Source organism: Nycticebus coucang, chromosome 11, assembly GCF_027406575.1.
Source record: "Nycticebus coucang isolate mNycCou1 chromosome 11, mNycCou1.pri, whole genome shotgun sequence".
NCBI classification, from domain to species: Eukaryota; Metazoa; Chordata; class Mammalia; order Primates; family Lorisidae; genus Nycticebus; species Nycticebus coucang.
This window is the reverse complement of record NC_069790.1, coordinates 19,195,487-19,216,348: the sequence shown is the minus strand read 5'-3', so window position 1 is coordinate 19,216,348 and position 20,862 is coordinate 19,195,487. Positions and strand designations below refer to the sequence as shown.

Sequence of the window (20,862 nt, the reverse complement as noted above, 5' to 3'; positions counted from 1 at the left end):
GGTAGAATTCTGACGTGAAACCATCTGGTCCCGGGCTTTTCTTTTTAGGGGGGTTTTGTATAGTTGATGCTATTTCTGAACTTGATATGGGTCTGTTCAATATTTCCACTTGATTCTGGTTAAGTCTTGGAAGGTGGCGTGCTTCCCAGTATCGGTCTATTTCCTTCAGATTTTCATATTTCTGAGAATAAAGTTTCTTGTAATATTCATTAAGGATTTTTTGGATTTCTGATGAGTCTGTGGTTATTTCGTCTTTGATGTTTCTGATTGATGATATTAGAGATTTTACTCTTTTTTTCCTGATTAGGTTGGCCAGAGGTTTATCTATTTTATTGACCTTTTCAAAAAACCAGCTTTTTGATTTATTGATCTGTTGTATTATTCTTTTGTTTTCAATTTCATTTAATTCTGCTCTAATTTTGGTTATTTCTTTTCTTCTACTGGGTTTGGGGTTGAAATGTTCTTCCTTTTCCAGTTGCGTGAGATGTCCCATTAAGTTGTTAACTTCCTCTCTTTCCGTTCTCTTGAGGAAGGCTTGCAGTGCTATAAATTTTCCTCTTAGAACTGCCTTTGCAGTGTCCCAGAGGTTCTGATAGTTTGTGTGTTCATTGTCGTTTTGTTCCAAAAAATTGGTGATTTCTTTCTTAATCTCATCTCTGACCCAGCTATCATTCAGCATAAGGTTATTTAACTTCCATGTTTTTGTATGGGCATGCAGATTCTTGTTGTTACTCAATTCAAGTTTTAATCCATGATGGTCCGAGAAGATGCATGGAATAATTTCTATTCCTTTAAATTTACTGAGGTTAGACTTGTGACCCAAAATGTGATCAATTTTGGAGTAAGTTCCGTGGGCTGATGAGAAGTATGTGTATTCAGTTTTGTTGGGATGAAATGTTCTGTAGATGTCTGCTAAATCTAAATATTGGATGGTTAGGTTTAAATCTAAGATTTCTTTGCTCAGCTTCTTTCTGGAGGATCTATCCAACACTGCCAAGGGAGGGACTCTACTACAAAACTCCTAGAAGTGATAAAGGAATACAGCAGCGTCTCAGGTTACAAAATCAACATTCATAAATCGGTAGCCTTTATATACACCAACAACAGTCAAATTGAAAAAGCAGTTAAGGACTCTATCCCATTCACAGTAGTGCCAAAGAAGATGAAATATTTGGGAATTTACCTAACAAAAGACGTGAAAGATCTCTATAAAGAGAACTATGAAACTCTAAGAAAAGAAATAGCTGAAAATGTTAACAAATGGAAAAACATACATGCTCATGGCTAGGAAGAATCAACATTATCAAAATGTCCATACTACCCAAAGCAATATATACTTTCAACGCACTCCCTATTAAAGCTCCACTGTCATATTTTAAAGATCTTGAAAAAACATTACTTCGTTTTATATGGAATCAGAAAAAACCTCGAATAGCCAAGACATTACTCAGAAATAAAAACAAAACAGGAGGAATCACACTACCAGACCTCAGACTTTACTACAAATCGATAGTGATCAAAACAGCATGGTATTGGCACAAAAACAGAGAAGTAGATATCTGGAACAGAATAGAGAACCAAGAGATGAATCCAGCTACTTACCGCTATTTGATTTTTGACAAGCCAATTAAAAACATTCAGTGGGGAAAAGATTCCCTATTCAACAAATGGTGCTGGGTGAACTGGCTGGCAACCTGCAGAAGACTGAAATTGGACCCACACCTTTCACCATTAACTAAGATAGACTCTCATTGGATTAAAGATTTAAACTTAAGACATGAAACTATAAAAATACTAGAGGAGAATGCAGGGAATACCCTTGAAGAAATTGGTCTGGGTGAGTATTTCATGAGGAGAACCCCCCGGGCAATTGAAGCAGCTTCAAAAATACACTACGGGGACTTGATCAAACTAAAAAGCTTCTGCACAGCTAAGAACACAGTAAGCAGAGCAAGCAGACAGCCCTCAGAATGGGAGAAGATATTTGCAGGGTATATCTCTGACAAAGGTTTAATAACCAGAATCCACAGAGAACTCAAACACATCAGCAAGAAGAAAACAAGGGATCCCATCGCAGGCTGGGCAAGGGATTTGAAGAGAAACTTCTCTGAAGAAGACAGGCGCACGGCCTTCAGACATATGAAAAAATGCTCATCATCTTTAATCATCAGAGAAATGCAAATCAAAACTACTTTGAGATATCATCTAACTCCAATGAGACTAGCCTATATCACAAAATCTCAAGACCAGAGATGTTGGCGTGGATGCGGAGAAAAGGGAACACTTCTGCACTGCTGGTGGGAATGCAAATTAATACATTCCTTTTGGAAAGATATATGGAGAACACTCAGAGATCTAAAAATAGATCTGCCATTAAATCCTGTAATTCCTCTGCTGGGCATATACCCAGAAGACCAAAAATCACAACATAACAAAGATATTTGTACCAGAATGTTTATTGCAGCCCAATTCATAATAGCTAAGTCATGGAAAAAGTCCAAGTGCCCATCGATCCACGAATGGATTAATAAATTGTGGTATATGTATACCATGGAATACTATGCAGCCTTAAAGAAAGATGGAGACTTTACCTCTTTCATGTTTACATGGATGGAGCTGGAACATATTCTTCTTAGTAAAGTATCCCAAGAATGGAAGAAAAAACACCCAGTGTACACAGCCCTACTATGAAACTAATTTGGGACTCTCACATGAAAGCTATAACCCAGCTACAACTTAACAATAGGGGGAAGTGGGAAAGGGGGGGGAGAGGGAGGGGAATCGGTGGGATCACACCTGTGGTGCATATTACAGGGGTATTTGCGAAACTTGGTAAATGTAGAATGTAAATGTTTTGGCACAGTAACTGAGATAACGCCGGAAAGGCTATGTTAACCACTGTGATAAAAATGTGTCAAATGGTTTATGAAGCGAGTGTATGATGCCCCATAATCATATCATTGTATACAGTTATGATTTAATAAAAAAAAAAGAAAAAAAAATACAAATAAACAGAAAAGAGGTAAAAAAAAGAAAAATGATTCTAAAAGTTCTACTTACCTGAGAAAGACATTTTAAGAATCAGATCAAACTTCCCCAGACAGCTTTGTACAACTTCCAACCAAGCCTTCCAACCAAGGCTGGTTCATTTGGACTCCGTTTACCACCCTACCCTCTCTGTGCTATTACTGATTTGTGTTTTGATTATGTATACTTTTAATTCCCAAGTACATTATTATTGCTGTTGTTTTTAAGGTGATATTAATTCAGATTCTCCATTTTCAGTGCATTCTTTCCTGCATTTACATGTTAAGGCAGAAAGAAAATACTAGAAGTATAGGTTGTTATGCTGCCTCTAAAAGGCTTTCATACTAGTATAAGGAAAAATATTGGTAATGAGAGTTAAAAGACATAATACTGGATAAAAGCCCATCTGCCATGAACAGCATGCAAATCCCATCCAACAATGAGGCCAGTTGCAATGCTAGTCCCTGAGGGCCCCTGGCTTAGTCCTACAACTTCAAACCCTGCAGGCTCATAAGCCAGGGTGCCATGTAACAGGGTGTCCAGGCAGCTGCTCAGCCAGAGTTCCAAGGGACTGGTTGGGAGACCATCCTTGTGCTTTTGCGCCACCTTGTGGCTATTTCTGCTTTGGCTTCTCTAAGGAATCCAACTAATTCAGGCCAGCGTTGCTCCAATAAAGCAAGACTGTAACTGAAAATTAATAGGGCTGTTTCTGCAGCATTTAAGGTGGGGGGAAAGGTTGTCTCACCAAAACAAAGCATCAAGCATTAAATTTTAGCTCTTATTAAAGTTATAGCTGCACACACAGAATAATGTATTTGGGAATTAAAAGTATACAGAGAATGTAAAATCTGGTTCCCAAGGAACAGGCACATACTTGCAAGTTCACCCAGCCTGAACCATACCTGCGTCTTAGTCCCTGGTAATCCCTTTGGCAACATCCCTCAAGGGTCCTTTAAGTGGATTGGACTGACTGGGGCTGGTTGACTGGTTTGAAGTAGTAAAAGCTTTCCTGCAGAGCACACAAGGACCTCTGTACTCTATGTAGCTAAAACTTACAGAATTCCATCCAATGCATGTTTTAAAAAAACTACTGCCCTTTTGCTTGTATGACCTTTTGTTAATAGGTTATAACTTATACGAAAACAAAGTGCTTGGTCTGAAATACTATGCCAATTATTAAATAATTCATATGAGGAAAAGTGATTAAATTTACAAAATCCTGTTTTATCCTGTGGCTTCCAAAGATGCCTTGCTGTAAAAGTGGGGTGAGCACCACAAAAAAGTAGGTAAATGTCAAATTTAATGTCTTTGATTCCCACAAATGTATTCTATATATGTATTACTAATACTGGCCTGAATCACATTCTCAGTGACAAATGCTGATGATAGAGCCCCATTAGAAACAGCACTGACCTGTAAGACAAGTCCACTCTACACTGGGTTCTCCCTGATCTGGAATCATTTTAGTGAAAATTCAAGGACGTGGTATTTTGGCACATCAGCATTTTCCAGGCAGTCATAGATCAGTGTCACAACTTGAATCCAGAGCCCAAGCTTACCCACACACAATGTTAGACTCTCACAATAACTGTTGAATCCTAGTAGCATTTGGACTAAGATGCTGCCTTCTATGGTATGGGGATGGGGACAGAGACAGAAGAAGAAATACACAAATGTGCAGTTCACTTCATTCCCTACCATCTGTATTTAGGGAAAACTATATTAAAATGACACTAAGCCCGGCATATGTAATTATGTATAATTATAATTGTGTAATTATGCATAATTATCTTCTGTCACACAAGAAAGCAGAAAATCCTCTTAAAAATTTTAAACATGAATTATTAATGATTCTGAAATAATATTTTTCCCATTACCCTTGACACCTTCACCTTTTAGTCATTATTTTTCTTTTAGGACAATCTTATATTAAAGGAAAATTTTATAAAACTTTTGATGTTAAAGCACATTATATTGTTCAGAAACCATTTCTTTAAAAAAAAAAAAATAAGTTGATTTTTCTCCCAAGTCAATCTAAAGGAGAGGAAAAGAAGGCAACTAAGAGAGAGAGAAAGAGAGAAAAAAAAAAGGCTTGTTCAATTTTAACACCTGCCTTGACTCAGAAAAGATTAGAAAGATGAACTATAGACATCGCCTTTTCAATGCTCCTCCAACAAACTACAAAAGGTAAAATTCACAAATAGAGAAGGAATAAAGTGGAGTGAAGACAGACAAATTCTGAACAATGCTTCACTGAGTATGAAATCTATTTTGCACAGTTTTTGGTCATTACAATCAATAGTGTAAAGTTTATAGCGCTGCATCTTGTTCTCCAAATAAAATCATTCTAAAAATGCAAATCTGCCTCCCATCACCAGGAGGGGTATGTGCACCATTCCTAGGAATTACGGATAGTATTACCCCAGACTGGTCCATTTGGAAGCTAGAGAGTGAGTAACTAGGAGATTTTAGAAAATTAAACAGTATTGTTATAAAATCAGGTAGGTTTGTGTGTGTGTTTGTTACAACTAACTATACAAGCCACTTAACACTTTGAGATTTTAGAATTATTTGATCAGAAAAAATCTGCTCCATGAGGATGCCATGCTGAGAAGGAATGTCAGGCCCACCTGTTGTCTCAAAGGTGTTATGGTTTATTATCCGTTAATAAACTATTCTTCTTGCCTTGTTGAAGAAATGGCCCTTTCTTCTTCTAGAAAACTTTAAAAGCTGCCTATAATTTCCATGACGTGTGCCTTTCAAATGGGAGGAAGGGAGGTGCCTTTGGCTGAGTGCGCCTCAGTTCCAAGTGCTATGCTAGTGCTGGCCGGTAGGTGGCCTTGCAGGGCCCTCTAATAGCCTCGAAATAGAAAAGTTGCTGCCCAATTTAACAGCCGATGGCCAAACAGGTTAAAAACGACTGATACAGCCCAGGACTTGGAAATAGAAAAGCTGACATTAAAATCTAGGCATAATGGACTCATAAAAGCATGTCATTTAATGCTTTCTGGACATTGCCTACTTGGGAGAGACGAAATAAGAAATAGAGATTTTCATCAAACGAATTGAACTTTTCTTCAAAGAGATCCAAAAGATTATCCACATCTCAAATTGTCTTTAACGTTCAGTAAGGAGTTTAACAGGCAGGACTGCTCTTCCTTGGAAAGTACGGAGAGAATTCTGCACCACACTGCTGACAGCATCTAAGGCTTTGAAGCCGAACGTTGGCTCAGCTTTTCAGTGTTTTTGCAAGATGGTCGCTAGGTGGCGCAAAGAGCACGCGATTCTGTTCGCCCAGGCTTGTCCGTTTCTGGCTGGCTGGTTATCCAAAAGTGAAAATATCTGCCTGTCTAAATTGCTGGATCATTTTCAGCATTAGAAATCATTACTAAACAGCCTTTCCAACTTCTCAACTCTGATGCAAGACTGTGGCCTGGGGGAAGTTGCAGGGTATAGACTAAAATTGCAAAAAGAAAGAACGACAGAAAAAATAAAGGAAACCAACATTCTTGATTATTCTGTTCCATGTATTTGCGTTTTCTAAAATGACTTTTCAAATCATCGGGTAATGCTAACGGTCTTAAAATCACATCAAATTAACTTTCATTTTTTAAAAGAGTTCCTGCATCGTTCTTCCTAAAGTACTCATGAAACAGAATATTCACCAAACACAGAAAATTAAGATTTGAGATACACCCAAAGACCAAAGTGTGCAAAGAATCAACAATACTGTTAAGACCGATAGAGCTGCATTACAAAAGTTACTCAGATTTTGGTTCATTGAATACCTTGGTGATTTCAAGGAAAAAAGAGCCTGAATATAAAAAAAGGTACAAAATGAGTCCCATTTACCTTCCCTGGGCTGCATCTCGGGCAAAGAAAGGGGCTCTGACAACCAGGTGTCCAGATCTGCCAGGAGCCTGGACACCTAAGAGCCAAAACTCATTTGCCTCACTAGTCATGGCACTTTTTGCTAAATTTTTAAAAAATTGAGCTCACTAAAAGATCAAATAAAATGTCAAGGTCAAAATATCAGATACGATGGTATAAAAGTGATGTTAGAATACCTTTGTAATGCAAGTTTCAAGCTGAATACATTTTTTTTTTTTTTTGGAGATAGAGTCTCACTATGTTGCCCTTGGTACAGGACATGACATCATAGCTCACAGCAACCTCAAATCCTTGGGTTTAAGTGATTCTCTTGCCTCAGCCTCCCAAGTAGCTGGGACTACAGGCACCCACCATAATGCCTTGCAATTTTTTTGTTGCAGTTGTCATTGTTGTTTAGCTGGCCCAGGCTGGGTTCGAATCTGCCAGCCTTGGGGTATGTGGCTGGTGCCATAACCACTGTACTACAGGCGCTAAGCCTGAATACAATCTTCAACATGTATTCTTATTGAAAATGTCATATTCAGACTAACATTATAAAAAGTAACTTGTCAGTTGGGCCGGGCGCAGTGGCTCATGCCTGTAATCCTACCACTTGGGGAGGCTGAGACGGGTGGATTGCCCGAGCTCAGTTTGAGACCCGCTGAGCCACTTGAGACCCTGTCTCTAAAAAATAGCTGATAGAGACCCTGCTACGTTGTACCAGCTACGGGTCCCTGTAGTCCCAGCCACTCAGGAGGCTAAGACAAGAGGATCACTTAGGCCCAAGAATTGGAGGTTGCTATGAGCTAGGATGCCATAGTACACTACCAAGGGCAACAAAATGAGACTTTGTCTCAAAAATTATAATAATAATAACTTATCAGGGTTTTTTTTTAGTTTAAAAAATGTGATTAGAGACGGTTAAAAAATGGTCTAATTCACTGCTAGTTAAAGTGGAAATTATTCAGTGTTCGTGGAAAAAGCAATCTGGCAATATTGAAAACTTCGAAAATATGTAAAAATTATAGTTCCACAAATTTGTCCTAATAATGTGATCATGGATGTGCATAAATATTGGGCTGCAAAGATGTTAATTACAGACGTATTGATAATTTGAAAACATTGTTCAGTAAAAGGACTTAGTTACATAAACTGTATTGTATCTAAAGAATGAAAAACCTCTTAGCAATAAAACACAATGGATGTAAAAATATAAAATATAAAAATATTTTCAAAGAAAATTCCCAAGGAGGAAAAGGCTTCCCAAATAACACATAAAGCATGATATCATCTTTTGTCAAACTATGTATCTATACTAATATTAGACTATGTATATAGATATGTACATAGTACATGTGTATGTGTGTATTTACTGTGTCTGTGTGTGTACACACGCAAGAAATATTTCAAATTATAAAATCATGCCCACTGCTCTCTAATCAACCAAGCTAAAATTTCATTCATGTTGTTTATAATGGAGGGTAAAATGGAAAGTCAATCTTATACCTGCAGAATTTGATTTAGCTGAAGGTCAATCAGAAACCTGATGGTGATAAAGGCAAGATTAGAATGCAAGTAGAAGCAAAAACAAAAGATTGTATTCAGGAGAAGCTGTGCTCTGATTCACAAACTAAAATAAAAAGCTTAAAAAACTCTAGGAGACAACCTATTAGCATTCATGGCAAGATAAAACTTTTAGGAAAACAGAAATTTCTTCAATCGCATTGTAATTAAACTTCAGAAGACTTTTGATTTGAGTCTGATATGAAATTGATGTAAACAATCCAATCACTGACCCAACAAAAAGAGCCAACAGTTGCCATCTGTTTAATTCAAACAGAACCTTAAGCATCTTGTGAAGTAGAATTTAATGAAGTCTACATGCATTCCGGGCTAACTACTCTTGGTTACACTTAATCAGAACTGAATAAACAAACTCAGTATTAGTCACACTTGTGCAAGTTATTCCATTTCACTGCAGCCATAAGAGATTTTTCATGTGATCCTGTTTAAACCAGCTAAACATCTGGAAATGTGGAAACTATTCTGTAAAGCATAAGAGGACCACACGCTCAGAGGAGACATCATTTATGTGGCTGAGGTCAGATTGGGGAGCTTGGAAGGAGAGCTTACTGGGATGGCTTACTTACAATGAAGCCAAGCTTCTTATAATCCCGAGTGTACATGGACTTGCGTTTTTCTATGCTGCCACTGCTGTTATTGGGTTCAGACTCTGCATCAAAAGCAATTCTTCGAAGTTCAAATATGATGTCCCTCTGAGCCTGCAGGAGTTAGGGAGATAAAAAAAGGTGGGGAGGAGAAAAGGCGGCTTTAATTGTGTGATGTTACTTATACCCGCTCCTTCCCCAAGGTCTAAATGAATCACGGCATTCAGGCAAAAGAAAAACAGATAAAAGAGAACCAATGTTCTAAGTTAGGGCTTTGCAGACTGCTCTTCCTTCTGCCACTCTCCCTGCTGGTCAGCCCGGCTGCATTCCACCACAGTCCTCTCAACCCCGTGTAGTCCTAAATGAAAGGTTCAAATGTGATGGGAGGGTCCACACTGGTGAGGGCTAGGCTAGAGGAACTGGGAATAGTGGACTCTTAGGAACCAAGTGAGAGCCGTGCGAAGTTGGCAAACGGTGTTTGACTTGCAAGGGACCCTTAAGTCCACTAAGAAGTAATCTTGGATAAAAATGAAAGAAAGGGCCAAAGGTGGAAAGAACCCAAGAATCCATCCAGGGGAGGGTGAATAAACAAAATATGGTACAGACAGACAGGGGCATACTATTCAGCCTTAAAAAGGGAGGAAATCTTAATAGATGCTACAACCTGGGTGAACCTTGAAGATACTATCCTGAGAGAAATAAGCCAGATACAAAAAGATAAATATTATCTGATTCCACTTCTGTGCAGGACCCAGGGTGGTCAAATTCACAGACAGAAAGCAGAATGCTGGTTTCCAAGGCCGGGGGAGGGGGAAGTGGGGAGTTGGTGTTCAATGAGTGTAGAATTTCAGTTCTTTTTTTTTTTGTATAGACAGAGTCTCACTTTATGGCCCTCAGTAGAGTGCCGTGGTGTCACATGGCTCACAGCAACCTCTAACTCTCAGGCTTAAGCGATTCTCTTGCCTCAGCCTCCCGAGAAGCTGGGACTACAGGCGCCCGCCACAACGCCCGGCTATTTTTGGTTGCAGTCGGCCGGGGCCGGGTTTGAACCCACCACCCTCGGTATGTGGGGCCGGCACCGACTGAGCCACAGGCGCCGCCCTAGAGTTTCAGTTCTGCAAGATGAGGAGAGCTCTGGAGATGGATGATGGGGACGGTTTCACAACAACGTGAATGTACTTAATGTTACCACTGAAGTGTACACTTAAAAATGGTGACAATAATAAATGTTATGTATATTTTACCACAATAAAAAATTTAGCAAGCAAAAGGAAGGGCTTCCAAACAAGGGAGGTTTCTTTCCGTATGAAGACACGATGTCTCCTTCCCTAGAAGTGGTTACGGTGACAGCCTCATGTCTCTGGGATGACTACACTGGCCTTGCCAAAAACACGGGGCACACTCGCTGGGCCTCTCAAAGCCTCTTCATCATCTCCTTAATCACACGGCCTCGCACCACGAGGAACATTCTGCGGCAGCTACACACAGCACATCCGCGGTTCACATCTGCAACAGATCAGGCCCTCACGTGCTAATAATGAGTGTTTTCCTTTCCAAAGCTGCAGCGCTGTTTAAGTTGAAAATGTGCTACGGCAGGGCTCCCAGCTGTTTCCTCTCCCTCTCCAGCAAAGTTCTCCAAAAGCCTTTTAAGCAGAGACATAACCTTTCATGCACAACAACCACAGACCTAGCAGAGAGTTACCGCGGACATCGAAGGACAAAAACACCACCCAGAAATTAGGGTCAGCCAAGGATCCCGTGCTTGGCACTGATTGCCAGAAGTTGGAAATTACTTCCTCAGCCCATATAGTAGGTGCTACACAGAGCTACCAAGTAGCCCTAATTGAGAACTTGACTCTGCAGCTATTACCACTGAAGGTGCTGGGACCACGCCAGGTGATGTCAAGATTGTTAATCAATAAAGGGAGAACAGGCAAGTGTTTGGGGCCTCTCGGGGAAGAATCAGTTTATTCTATTTTATGATCCTAGATTCACCTAAATTTTCAAGTCATGCCCCAAGTTCTGAGATCATAATAAATCAATAATATCTAAAAACTTCTAGCTTCAGGCTTAGTCAATGAAAGACTTTTAAGGATACTTTCTCCCCTCATGTGGTCTGACTGCCACCCACTGAGCACTCACCTGGTCCTGGGGGTCCATCTTGGTCATCATCCTGTCCTCCAGGAGGTTAAAGGTGAGCACTTGCAGGACATACAGCTGGTGTGCCATCTCATTGTTGATGGCCCGCTGGGCTCGGATGACATGCTAGGAAAACAGTTCAAAAACAAAATTATAAAGAAAGAAAGAAAGGAAGGAAGAGAGATAGGAAAGCAAACTACATTTACCCCCGAAAAAGAACCTCACAGTCTTCATTTGGAGGCAGGGGGGAAGGAGACCAGTGGACCCACCATTCTGAAGAAAGGTGAGGGCCCAGGTGGTCCCAGAGCTTTCCTTTACATTCTAGGGCCTAGTAAGCTTCCTGAATTTAGGCCAGATCCCAGGAAAAGACCTCCTCTGTGCAGGAGGGAATGAAATGGGAAAGTGGCTGCAGCCATGTAAATCAAGAGAAGATAGGCCCACAACAAGGGCATCTGCAAATTTCTACAGCAGAAGCATTCCTCACATGCAGGGAGGAACCTACGGTGCATTCACAGGGGAAGCAATTTTGCCATCATTTTACTCTAGGACTGTCTGTGACAAGTGAGCTCACTTCCAAATGGGGAAAAGTTTTAGAAGCAGTGCACACACACACACAAACACACACATTCCCCCCGAATCTGCAGTTAATATACTGTCAGAGCTGTCGGACATCCTCCATCATGCTGCAGTGAGCAAACGCTTGTGCGTTCCTTTGCTCACCTGTTAACAATTACGTGAAAAAGAAAATGACTCCCATAGAAACAGAACTGAAAACAGAATATAAAAGGAATCGCAGGAAGACTGGATACATAGGCCTTTGCCTGTCACCCCAGAAACGGGACAGCAGCCACCAATTCAACCCTTGGGCCTCACACGCAGCCTCTTCTGCAGAGATGCTGGCTGTACTTTAAAATGTTAAACAACCAGGCAGTGTAGTGAAACAATCCTTCAAATCAGTTATTTCAAAAGGTCTAACCAGGGGTCCTTAAACTGCGGCCCGCGGGCCACATGAGGCGGTGTGATTATATTTGTTCCCGTTTGGGTTTTTTACTTCAAAATAAGATATGTGCAGTGTGCATAGGAATTTGTTCATAGTTTTTTGTTTTTTTCTTTTAACTATAGTCCGGCCCTCCAACGGTCTGAGGGACAGTGAACTGGCCCCCTGTTTAAAAAGTTTGGAGACACCTGGACTGAGCCATGTCTTGCTGTCTGAGAGATGATTTCTCTTGGTGCTCCATTGTAGCTCCTGGGTAGATTGCCACAAACTGACTTCCTTAAGGCATTGTTCAGTGAATGCCCAAGCTGTCCAGTATGGAAACAAAATTATCTTACAGCCAGGACTGGAGAAAGTGTCTCCCAAATTGGCACGCCTCTGCACCCACACCCTGGCAATCAGCACTGCGCTGAAAGAACAAATTAAACAGGGACAGGGGAAGAATGAGGGTTGAAGGAAGAGAGGACGGGCAAGGTAAAAGGACACAGATTTCTTGACCACAATGGCGAGAGGGAGAGAAGCGACACAAGGGGGTGAGGGTGATCAACCCCGCAGTCCTCAGAACAGAAGGTCAGCAGTGCATCCTTACTATCCCAGTGTGTGGCCGTCTCTCCCATTAGCAAGCCAAAAGCACCTCACGTTCTTGCCAGAGAGTCCCAGTGTCCAACTTTCAGCCGCCAACGTCTCCTAAAAGAAGTCCCACTGAAGAAACTGTTCTTGAGATAATGTGATGACAGTCATCAGTGCCACTTACTTCTCAGGACGTTCTAGCCTGAACTGCCGCACGACAGCAGCTGAACTACACTTTAATATTGCTGCTGTACTGTTATTGGGAGCCAGCATGAAGAATGCCCATATCGTGAATCCTTCCGCACCTCTACAAAACCATAATTGGCCCCAGAATCTACCAGAATGCTCTCCCAGGGCCCATTTCAGAGTTGTCAGATTTCAATCCAAAGGGAGAAAAGTTTGTCATCCCAAAGAGCTGAAGAACCTCGTTTTATCAAACAGTAAAAATTACACTCATATGTTTCTCATCATCCTTCACAGCCAGGAAGTTTAAAATCAGACTTCATCACAAATTGCAGTCATTACCATTGGCCTTGGGTTCTAGAACACTGATTTCCTTAGCTCTCAGAATGCTTTTGGTTTTTGATGGTTTTCTTGCATTGGAGTATGTGTGCATGTGCGTGTGTGTGGGTGTGTCTGTGATTGTGTATATTAACCACGTGTTTCTGGTGTTTTAACATTAGGACCTTGCTGACTCTGGAGAGAATGACTGTCCCCGGCCTAGTCAATTGCTACAGATAATAAATGACTCCTTTCCCATGTAAACTAAACCAGTCCTGAGCCCCCACACCCAATCCTCACTAGTCTCCTGCCTTAACCAGCCTGGGCCAGGTACTAGACATCTGGAGACAGCCCCACGAAATTATTCATACTAGCCGATCCTAGGCTGCTGAGCCAGCTTCTGAGCCTCACCCATTCCTCCTTCCAAAACCACAGGAGAGGCTCTTGTCCAGTTTCATCTGGCGCATTCTGCCCCCTGACCACACTCCTCTCCTTGTTTGCTTTTGGGAACTGTAAGTAACAAACTTTTCTTTCAGTGGAACCCATCTTCTGATCTGTCCTCCCCATACTTAAATAGTCATAAAAGCTACATGTTATTTATTTTTTATTCTTTTTTTGGTTGCAGTTTTTGGCTGAGGCAGGGCTTGAACCCACCACCTCCGGTATAGGGGGCCGGTGCCCTACTCCTTGAGCCACAGGCACCACCCAAAAAACCTACATTTTAAAACAGTGTGTGTTGGTGGTGCCCACGGCTCAGTGGGTAGGGCAGCAGCCACATACGTCGAGGCAGGTGGGGTCAAACCCAGCCCAGGCCTGCTAAACAACAATGACAACTGCAGCAGCAGCAGCAAAAAATAGCCGGGCGTTGTGGCGGGTGCCTGTAGTCCCAGCTACTCGGGAGGCTGAGGCAAGAGAATCGCTTAAGCCCGTAAGTTTGATTTGAGGTTGCTGTGAGCTGTGACATACACAGCACTCCGCTGAGGGCAATATAGTGAGACTCTGTCTCAAAAAAAATAAACAAATAAAACACTGTGTGTTTAATGGTTAAGCTTCCTGAACTTCTCTTTGGAATCACCACAAACAGAAATGTTTCCTTCCTTCCCTTTCCTCTTCTTTCTTTCTTGAGCAGGGGAGACAATCAAACTTGCTTCTTTCAAGTGTCCGGTCAGGCCTGCCTCAGGAAATCTTGCTCTTTGGTTTATATCTAAACTTTCTAAACATTTAAAGCTTCCTTTCTACTGAGGTTTATGGTCATTTTCGCACTGCAGTGAATGAGTGGTTCCCACCTATATCTTTCCTTCCTCCCTCTTGCAGGGGAGCCCAAGAAAATCATGCTCAAAATCTCAGGCCTTCTCTGGCTACCTGGTGTTTCCAGGTAGTGTTCTCACTGAGACAGTAAACCTCCTACAGGTGGGCTTTTTAAGCACTGTTTTCTTTCACCTGCCCCAAGTGGGAGAGATGTCTAACCTCTCCCGGAAGGATAGGTGCTCCCTCCCGTTCTCTCTTGAAAGTTTCAGGGACCCCACCTTGTAGTCATAAGGTACTTCTCTCCGGGAACGCCTTACTTATTCCAATTCCCAAAGCACACTTTTGACTTCTTTATAGTCCCTGGTGCTTCACCACAGAAGCAAGTTGCAGAGTGAACCACAGACTGAGAAGAGAGCGATAAACCTACCCAGCCATTCCTTCCCACCAGCACATGGGTACTCACTGTTAAAATGATGGAACGCAATTGCTTCTGAGCCAAAATATTCGCCATCTCCTGTCGAACAAAAACACAACCACACAAAGGCTTAGGTTAGAAAGATACATCTCAATGTGGCTGAAAGTGACTGTCTCCTGCGCTGAGTTTCCTGACTGTATATCAGCTGTATTTCTGAAGCAACAATGAACTCAAACAGGCGGAGGAAAGAACTCTGGCACCTGCAAACTTCTTCTTTTTCTTTCTTTCTTTTCTTTCTTTTTTTTTTTTTTTAGTTATTTCCTCCTTCTGGAAAAAGGTGAGCACTGAATAAAAATCAAGCACTCCAAACCAAAGCAATAGTTCTCCATTAGAAAGACGTCATTTTTATTAGAAGATAGATGTGCAGAAAGCTTTAATTAGGCAACAGCTGTCTGCAGCAAGGAGCTGCAATATTAGAGAACCATCGCTTTAAAGATCTAAGTTTTAGGAAAACCATTTCATCTTAATCTCTGCAAAACCAAAGAGTGAGTAGCAGATACTTTAGGACTTGCAAAGAGGCCATGCAAGTCGTCAGAGAAGAGTTTTAACAAGGAGCCTCTCTCCAGGCTGATGCAAAGCTCTGTAGTCCATACCCAGCTTCGCTCTGCTGGGCCTCATTTCTGCAAGTTGTGCTTTGGCCTCTCCCGACTGGCACAGACGATCAGCAGTAATTTTACTACCTGAAATGATTCACAGGCTCCCTTTCTAAATATTGACAAGTAGTCAATTTTACTGGAAATTAAATAGTCGAGCACAATCTGGGTGCATGCAATCAAAAGTAAAACTCCTGCTCATATTCAGGAAGACACTTGACTATTGCTTTTTGGCGGGGGTGGGAGTGGGAGGTGTTTTTCATGTTTCTACTCCTCCTGAGTAGAGAAGAAACCAAGCTACAATTAAAAAGCACAACCCTGAATTCTACCCAGGTTAGAATAAACTAGCTGACAACAAAGAGAACCAAGAACACAGGGGAGACGCTATGAGAGGCACGTAAGCAGGGGCCAGACAGGTGTGGTTTAGGACAGCAGGGCCCACTGAGTGCTGACAAGGGGACGAGAGTGACCTACAGTCAGAGGACAACCAAGGATGTCAACATTGCTCTCTACATCAACCGACCGGCATCACTGGCACCACAGAAAGGAAAGCAAGCAGGAGAGAAGGAGGAATGGAAATGCGCAGGCCACTGTTAGCGGCCGGCAGCTGTATTTCCACACACTGCCGACCCACTGCACTGAAAAGTGCCTAACTCCTGGAAGGCGATTCAGAATGGCTAGCCGGCACTGAAATCGAAATGCAATACCAGGTCCTCTTCCTTGTTCTCGAAAACAAGAAAGTATTGGTAAAGACACATTCAGAAACAAGGTAAATGGTCACCTGGAAGGAACCATGGGATGGGGGATAGAAAGCTGTGCTTTCTTTCTGATCTAAATAGCAAGGCCCATGGGTCATTTTTGTTGATGTTGTTTACCTTGAATCAGATTACAAAGGCCCAAGGGATCCTACAGTTGTCTTAATTTCTTTTCTTTTATAAAATTAAATGACTCCCAATAGACACAAAAATAAGAAAAAGAAAGAAGAATTCCTCCATTACCATTTTAGCCTATCAATTCATAAAATTTTAAACTAAGTTAGAAGGGACAATATATTTCCAACTTCCACTAGAGCAATTGTTTTAATTATCTGTTTGCAATATTTATCTTTTGCACAGGCTGCTCACGGGCACAGACACTGTCCTAGTCTTCTTTGTATTCCACAATGTCTGGCACAGAGCAGACAATAAATGTTTGATAAAAGAACCAATGAATATTTAATACTACCCTTCTAAGGAACAGGCGCTCAGTCAGAAGAAAATGGAAATATCTCTGTCTACATCATGGGATTTTTTTTTTTTTTTTGTCTAATATTAGAGAATTGTCTGAGTAAATGCGAGACTCCCTGGGGAATATTTTGTAGCATCAAAATCATACAGAGGTATAGATAGATATAAAAATGGATATAGATACACTGACATGAAAAGATGTCCACAAAATATTGTTTAGTTTTAAAAGCAGGTTTAAACAGCGCATGTAGTAGACTCACATTTGGTGAAAAAATAATATATGTAGGAGAATATTGGCATAGAACAAAATGGGACACGGCACCATTCAAGTCACAAGAGTTGTGAGTAATTGTAGTGGTTCTTTAGGAATTCAATCACAAGAATCTTTCAAACTTCTTCCTTTAGAATCTATATTTTCTGATTTCCTACTACATCTTTTAACTAGTAAGGTTTTAAAACAATATTTATCAAAACCATTGGTATTTGTAGAGAAACTCAGAAGGGATCTCACCAACATATTTCCCATTGAAACAGTAAACTGATAATAGCAAGTAGTTGTAAGGAAAAGGATGCATCTGCCCACCTAACAGCCACCCACTCCCCCACAAAAGGAATGCACCCCTTCTCTCCCTCTGTGCAGGGACAGGATCCCCTGTGTCCCAGAGGGATGAGAATCATGGCCTCCACCTACAAGGGAGCAGAAAACATCCCCAGAGAAGGGAGTTACCCCCCAGACCCTGGTGCAGGGCTCTCTCAGTAAGGCCTACACCAGGGACGCAAAGGAAAACATCACTCAGGTCCAGCTGTCTGGGTGGTATTTTTCTGTAGTCAAACCAAAAATAAGCCATTGTTCAAAAGCATTTCAAATTAATTTTACATATTTTAAAAAATATACAAAATAATGGAGTCATTATGAATATATTTGACCCCCCACATCACAAAGAGATGCTGAAATAAATAAAAGTATGTGGCTGAAGTGGAACTTATACACTGTCCTAAGGCTTTAAACAAACAAATAAAAAAAGTATCCCAGCAAATCCAATAATAAATGCTTAGATTATATTTTAATCTAATCGGACTGAGAGAATGGGTTCAGTGGTATCCTTCAGGCTTACAAAAGTTGTTTACTTGGCAAATACAAGAGGATTCTGTGGGTGACACCACCTGGATCAGCATGCCCTGGGATGAGAGCCACACTCAATTGGGGACAGGCAGGGTTCTAACTGATCCTGACCAGCTCAGCGACCGGGTCAAGTTCTTTACTCCCTATCAGTCTCCTTCCTTCGTAAAAGAGAACTGATACAGCTTTCTCTCAATACAAGAAAAAAGTGAAATAACAAACTATAAAACACACGGCAGACTCAATAATACTACCATTAAGGGCAGACTTTAGGAAATTATACTATTTGCCCAAAAAAACCCCAGAACTTTTTGTTTTTTATAACATATACCAATAAAAATGTCAATGTCTAATTTAGACCAGGTAAAACTTTAAATTACTTATAATATAAAATCCAGGTTAGGGTGTATGTGCTCAGCTGTTGATATAATCCATATCAACCCAAAGGATGACAACAATTAGCTTAATCTGCTTTATAGGCCTCCACTGACTTTCAGAAAAATAATACCATACAAACTTTTCTTCATTATGAACCTGAAACTGTTTTTCAGAGCTAACTCTCTTGTAACTCACTGAAATTTTTTGTTAAAAATTTAAAAACTATAAAGGCCCCTTTTATTTCTAAAAATAACAGTCTTAAATTCAACAGTTTATAGAGTTATGGTTAATTTTCCATGGGCAGGTAAACACCTTGGAGCTATTTGTCACTCAAAGATCGAATTAATTGGGCCAGACACGCTAGCTCACACTGTAATCCCAGCACTCTGGAGAGGCTGAGGCAGGTGGATTGCTTGAGCTCAGGAAACAGAGACCAACCTGAGCAAGAGCAAGATTCAATCTCTAAAAAAAATAGCCAGGTGTGTAGGGGGCACCTGTAGTACCAGCTACTTGGGAGGCTGAAGCAAGAAGATCACTTGAGATCAAAGAGTTTGAGGTTGCTGTGAGCTATGACGCCATAGCGCTCTACCAAGGGTGACAAAATGAGACTGTCTCAAAAAACAACAACAACAAAAAGAAAAATTGAATTAATTATATAAGAATTTGTAAATTTCTACTGGATTATTCATACATTCTTTTTCTAAATTGGATTGTTTTCTTAAATGGTTTAAGGTGATTAGACTACCCTTTGTGAGTAGCAATTCATAGCCAAAACAGTTTCCTACCAGTCTCATATTACATAATTTTCAAAAATAATTTCATTTATAGAGCTCAACAGAATGTTACATTGGTATTCCATTACACTTCCCTGTTGTCAATGTCTGCAGTCAGTACAGAATGTGCCCGATTCCCTACTTGTTCATAATCATGAGAGTCGAATCCCACAATTTAACAGTCCTGTGATGTATAGCAATATAACAAATGTACAGACCCAGAGACCCAAGTGAAGCCATAGCCCCTGGGATGGGCATGAACTTTCATTTCCTCTAATCCAGCGGTTCTCAACCTGTGGGTTGCAACCCACAGGAACTATATTAAAGGGCCGTGGCATTAGGAAGGTTGAGAACCACTGCGTCTAATCCAACCTCTTCTTTCACAGATGGGAAAGGAAATTTCCAAGAGTTGAGACTAGAATTCAGCCTTCCTTAGCCTTCACTCCACACTCAGCTACTGGATGGTTTGGCTAAAAGTCCTTGGTGTGACCAGTGGAAGGGTCAAGCTCCTCGAATGGTTGTGGCTGCCCACAGGGAGAGCGGCCGGGCAAATTCCTGGGCTGCCTGGGAGTTACCGTCCGCTCAGTATCAGTATTTTCTGGGAGTTACTGTCAGCTCAGTATTTAGATAAAAATATCAAACGTGCAGCCCTATCCATGATTCCATCTCAGACCTGCAAAGCTATCCTTCAAAATCCACCCTGGTTAAGAGCACGCCTCCCATACAGGTTAAGAGCACACCTCCTGTACAGGAGAGGGCAGGCACCTCCTCCTGGCTCCAGCCAGCACCAAGTCAAACATAAGGAAACTAGAAAGTGACACTGCTCCCTGTGCAAACCTAGCCACCCCAGAATGTGCAAGCAATTCTAATGGAAAACAACCCAGAATCCCTCACATTTAGTCACCAAGGCTTAAAATTACCAAGGTTTAAAATCCTCAGTAATGAACAAATAAAGTAAAATTTCTGACACCGTGTTCAGTAGCAGGTTCACTTTCTAAATGCTTCTAAAACATCCCATTGGTAACTGCTGTCAAGCTCCACAGCACACTTTCTAATGGTTGAAAGAGCTTGTATTTCCACCTAGTCTTTAAAGGAAGTGAATTGGGACTGAGTTAACATATTATATGGTATATTGCTAGAAAAATCGTCAGTGGATTTTGAAGTGCGACCACCTCTTCTACATCCTAATCCTCTGTTATGGTCCTTTCCCCAGTTAAAAAAAAAAGAAAGAAAGAAAAGAAAAGGGTCTATAGACAAAAGAGACTAGGAAGAGGTTTCAAATATGTACATTAAAGAGTTACCTCCTGTTTTTAAACTGAGGGAAAGTGGACTGTCTGCTCCTCCTGGACATCCTCACAGGAGTAAGTTTCATAGAGAGTCCCCTCTGACATGAATGAAGTTATCTCAGCAGTAGCAATCTGCATATTTCTTCTCCTGCCCCCTCACGTTTCCATTTCCTCCTCTTCCTGAATAAAGTGTGACACACCTCCTAGGATCTCAGTTTCTTAACTCAGAAAGCAAAGAAACACTTCACTCAACCTCATGAGCATCCCTTGAAATAATGGACTATCCCCAGGGTTTCCATCTCTTCTGCACCACAGTGGCCACGTGGGCTGCTGGAACACTCCTTCATCAGTCAAGGCCATCCTTTCCACCTGCTTCCCTCTGGATTTGTGAAGGATCCTGCAGTGCCAGCTACACCCTGGATTTCCAGCTACAAGCTGCAGAGCACAGCCACTCCCACCTGTGGCCAGAAGCAGCAGCATGGCTCAAGATGTCC

At 41.3% G+C, this 20,862-nt stretch overlaps 1 protein-coding gene across 8 annotated transcripts in view; it reads right to left on the bottom strand.

Annotated features, from left to right (window-relative positions):
- Positions 1–20,862, bottom strand: part of ELMO1 (engulfment and cell motility 1) — a 576,900-nt gene that overhangs the window by 336,817 nt on the left and 219,221 nt on the right. For all 8 annotated transcript variants that reach the window (XM_053608836.1, XM_053608837.1, XM_053608839.1 and 5 more), the window contains 3 exons: positions 14,981–15,031; positions 11,208–11,330; positions 9,048–9,179 (listed from right to left, as the gene is read on the bottom strand). In XM_053608836.1, coding sequence (XP_053464811.1) covers positions 9,048–9,179; positions 11,208–11,330; positions 14,981–15,031 — 306 coding nt within the window. The remainder of the gene's footprint in view (positions 1–9,047; positions 9,180–11,207; positions 11,331–14,980; positions 15,032–20,862) is intronic.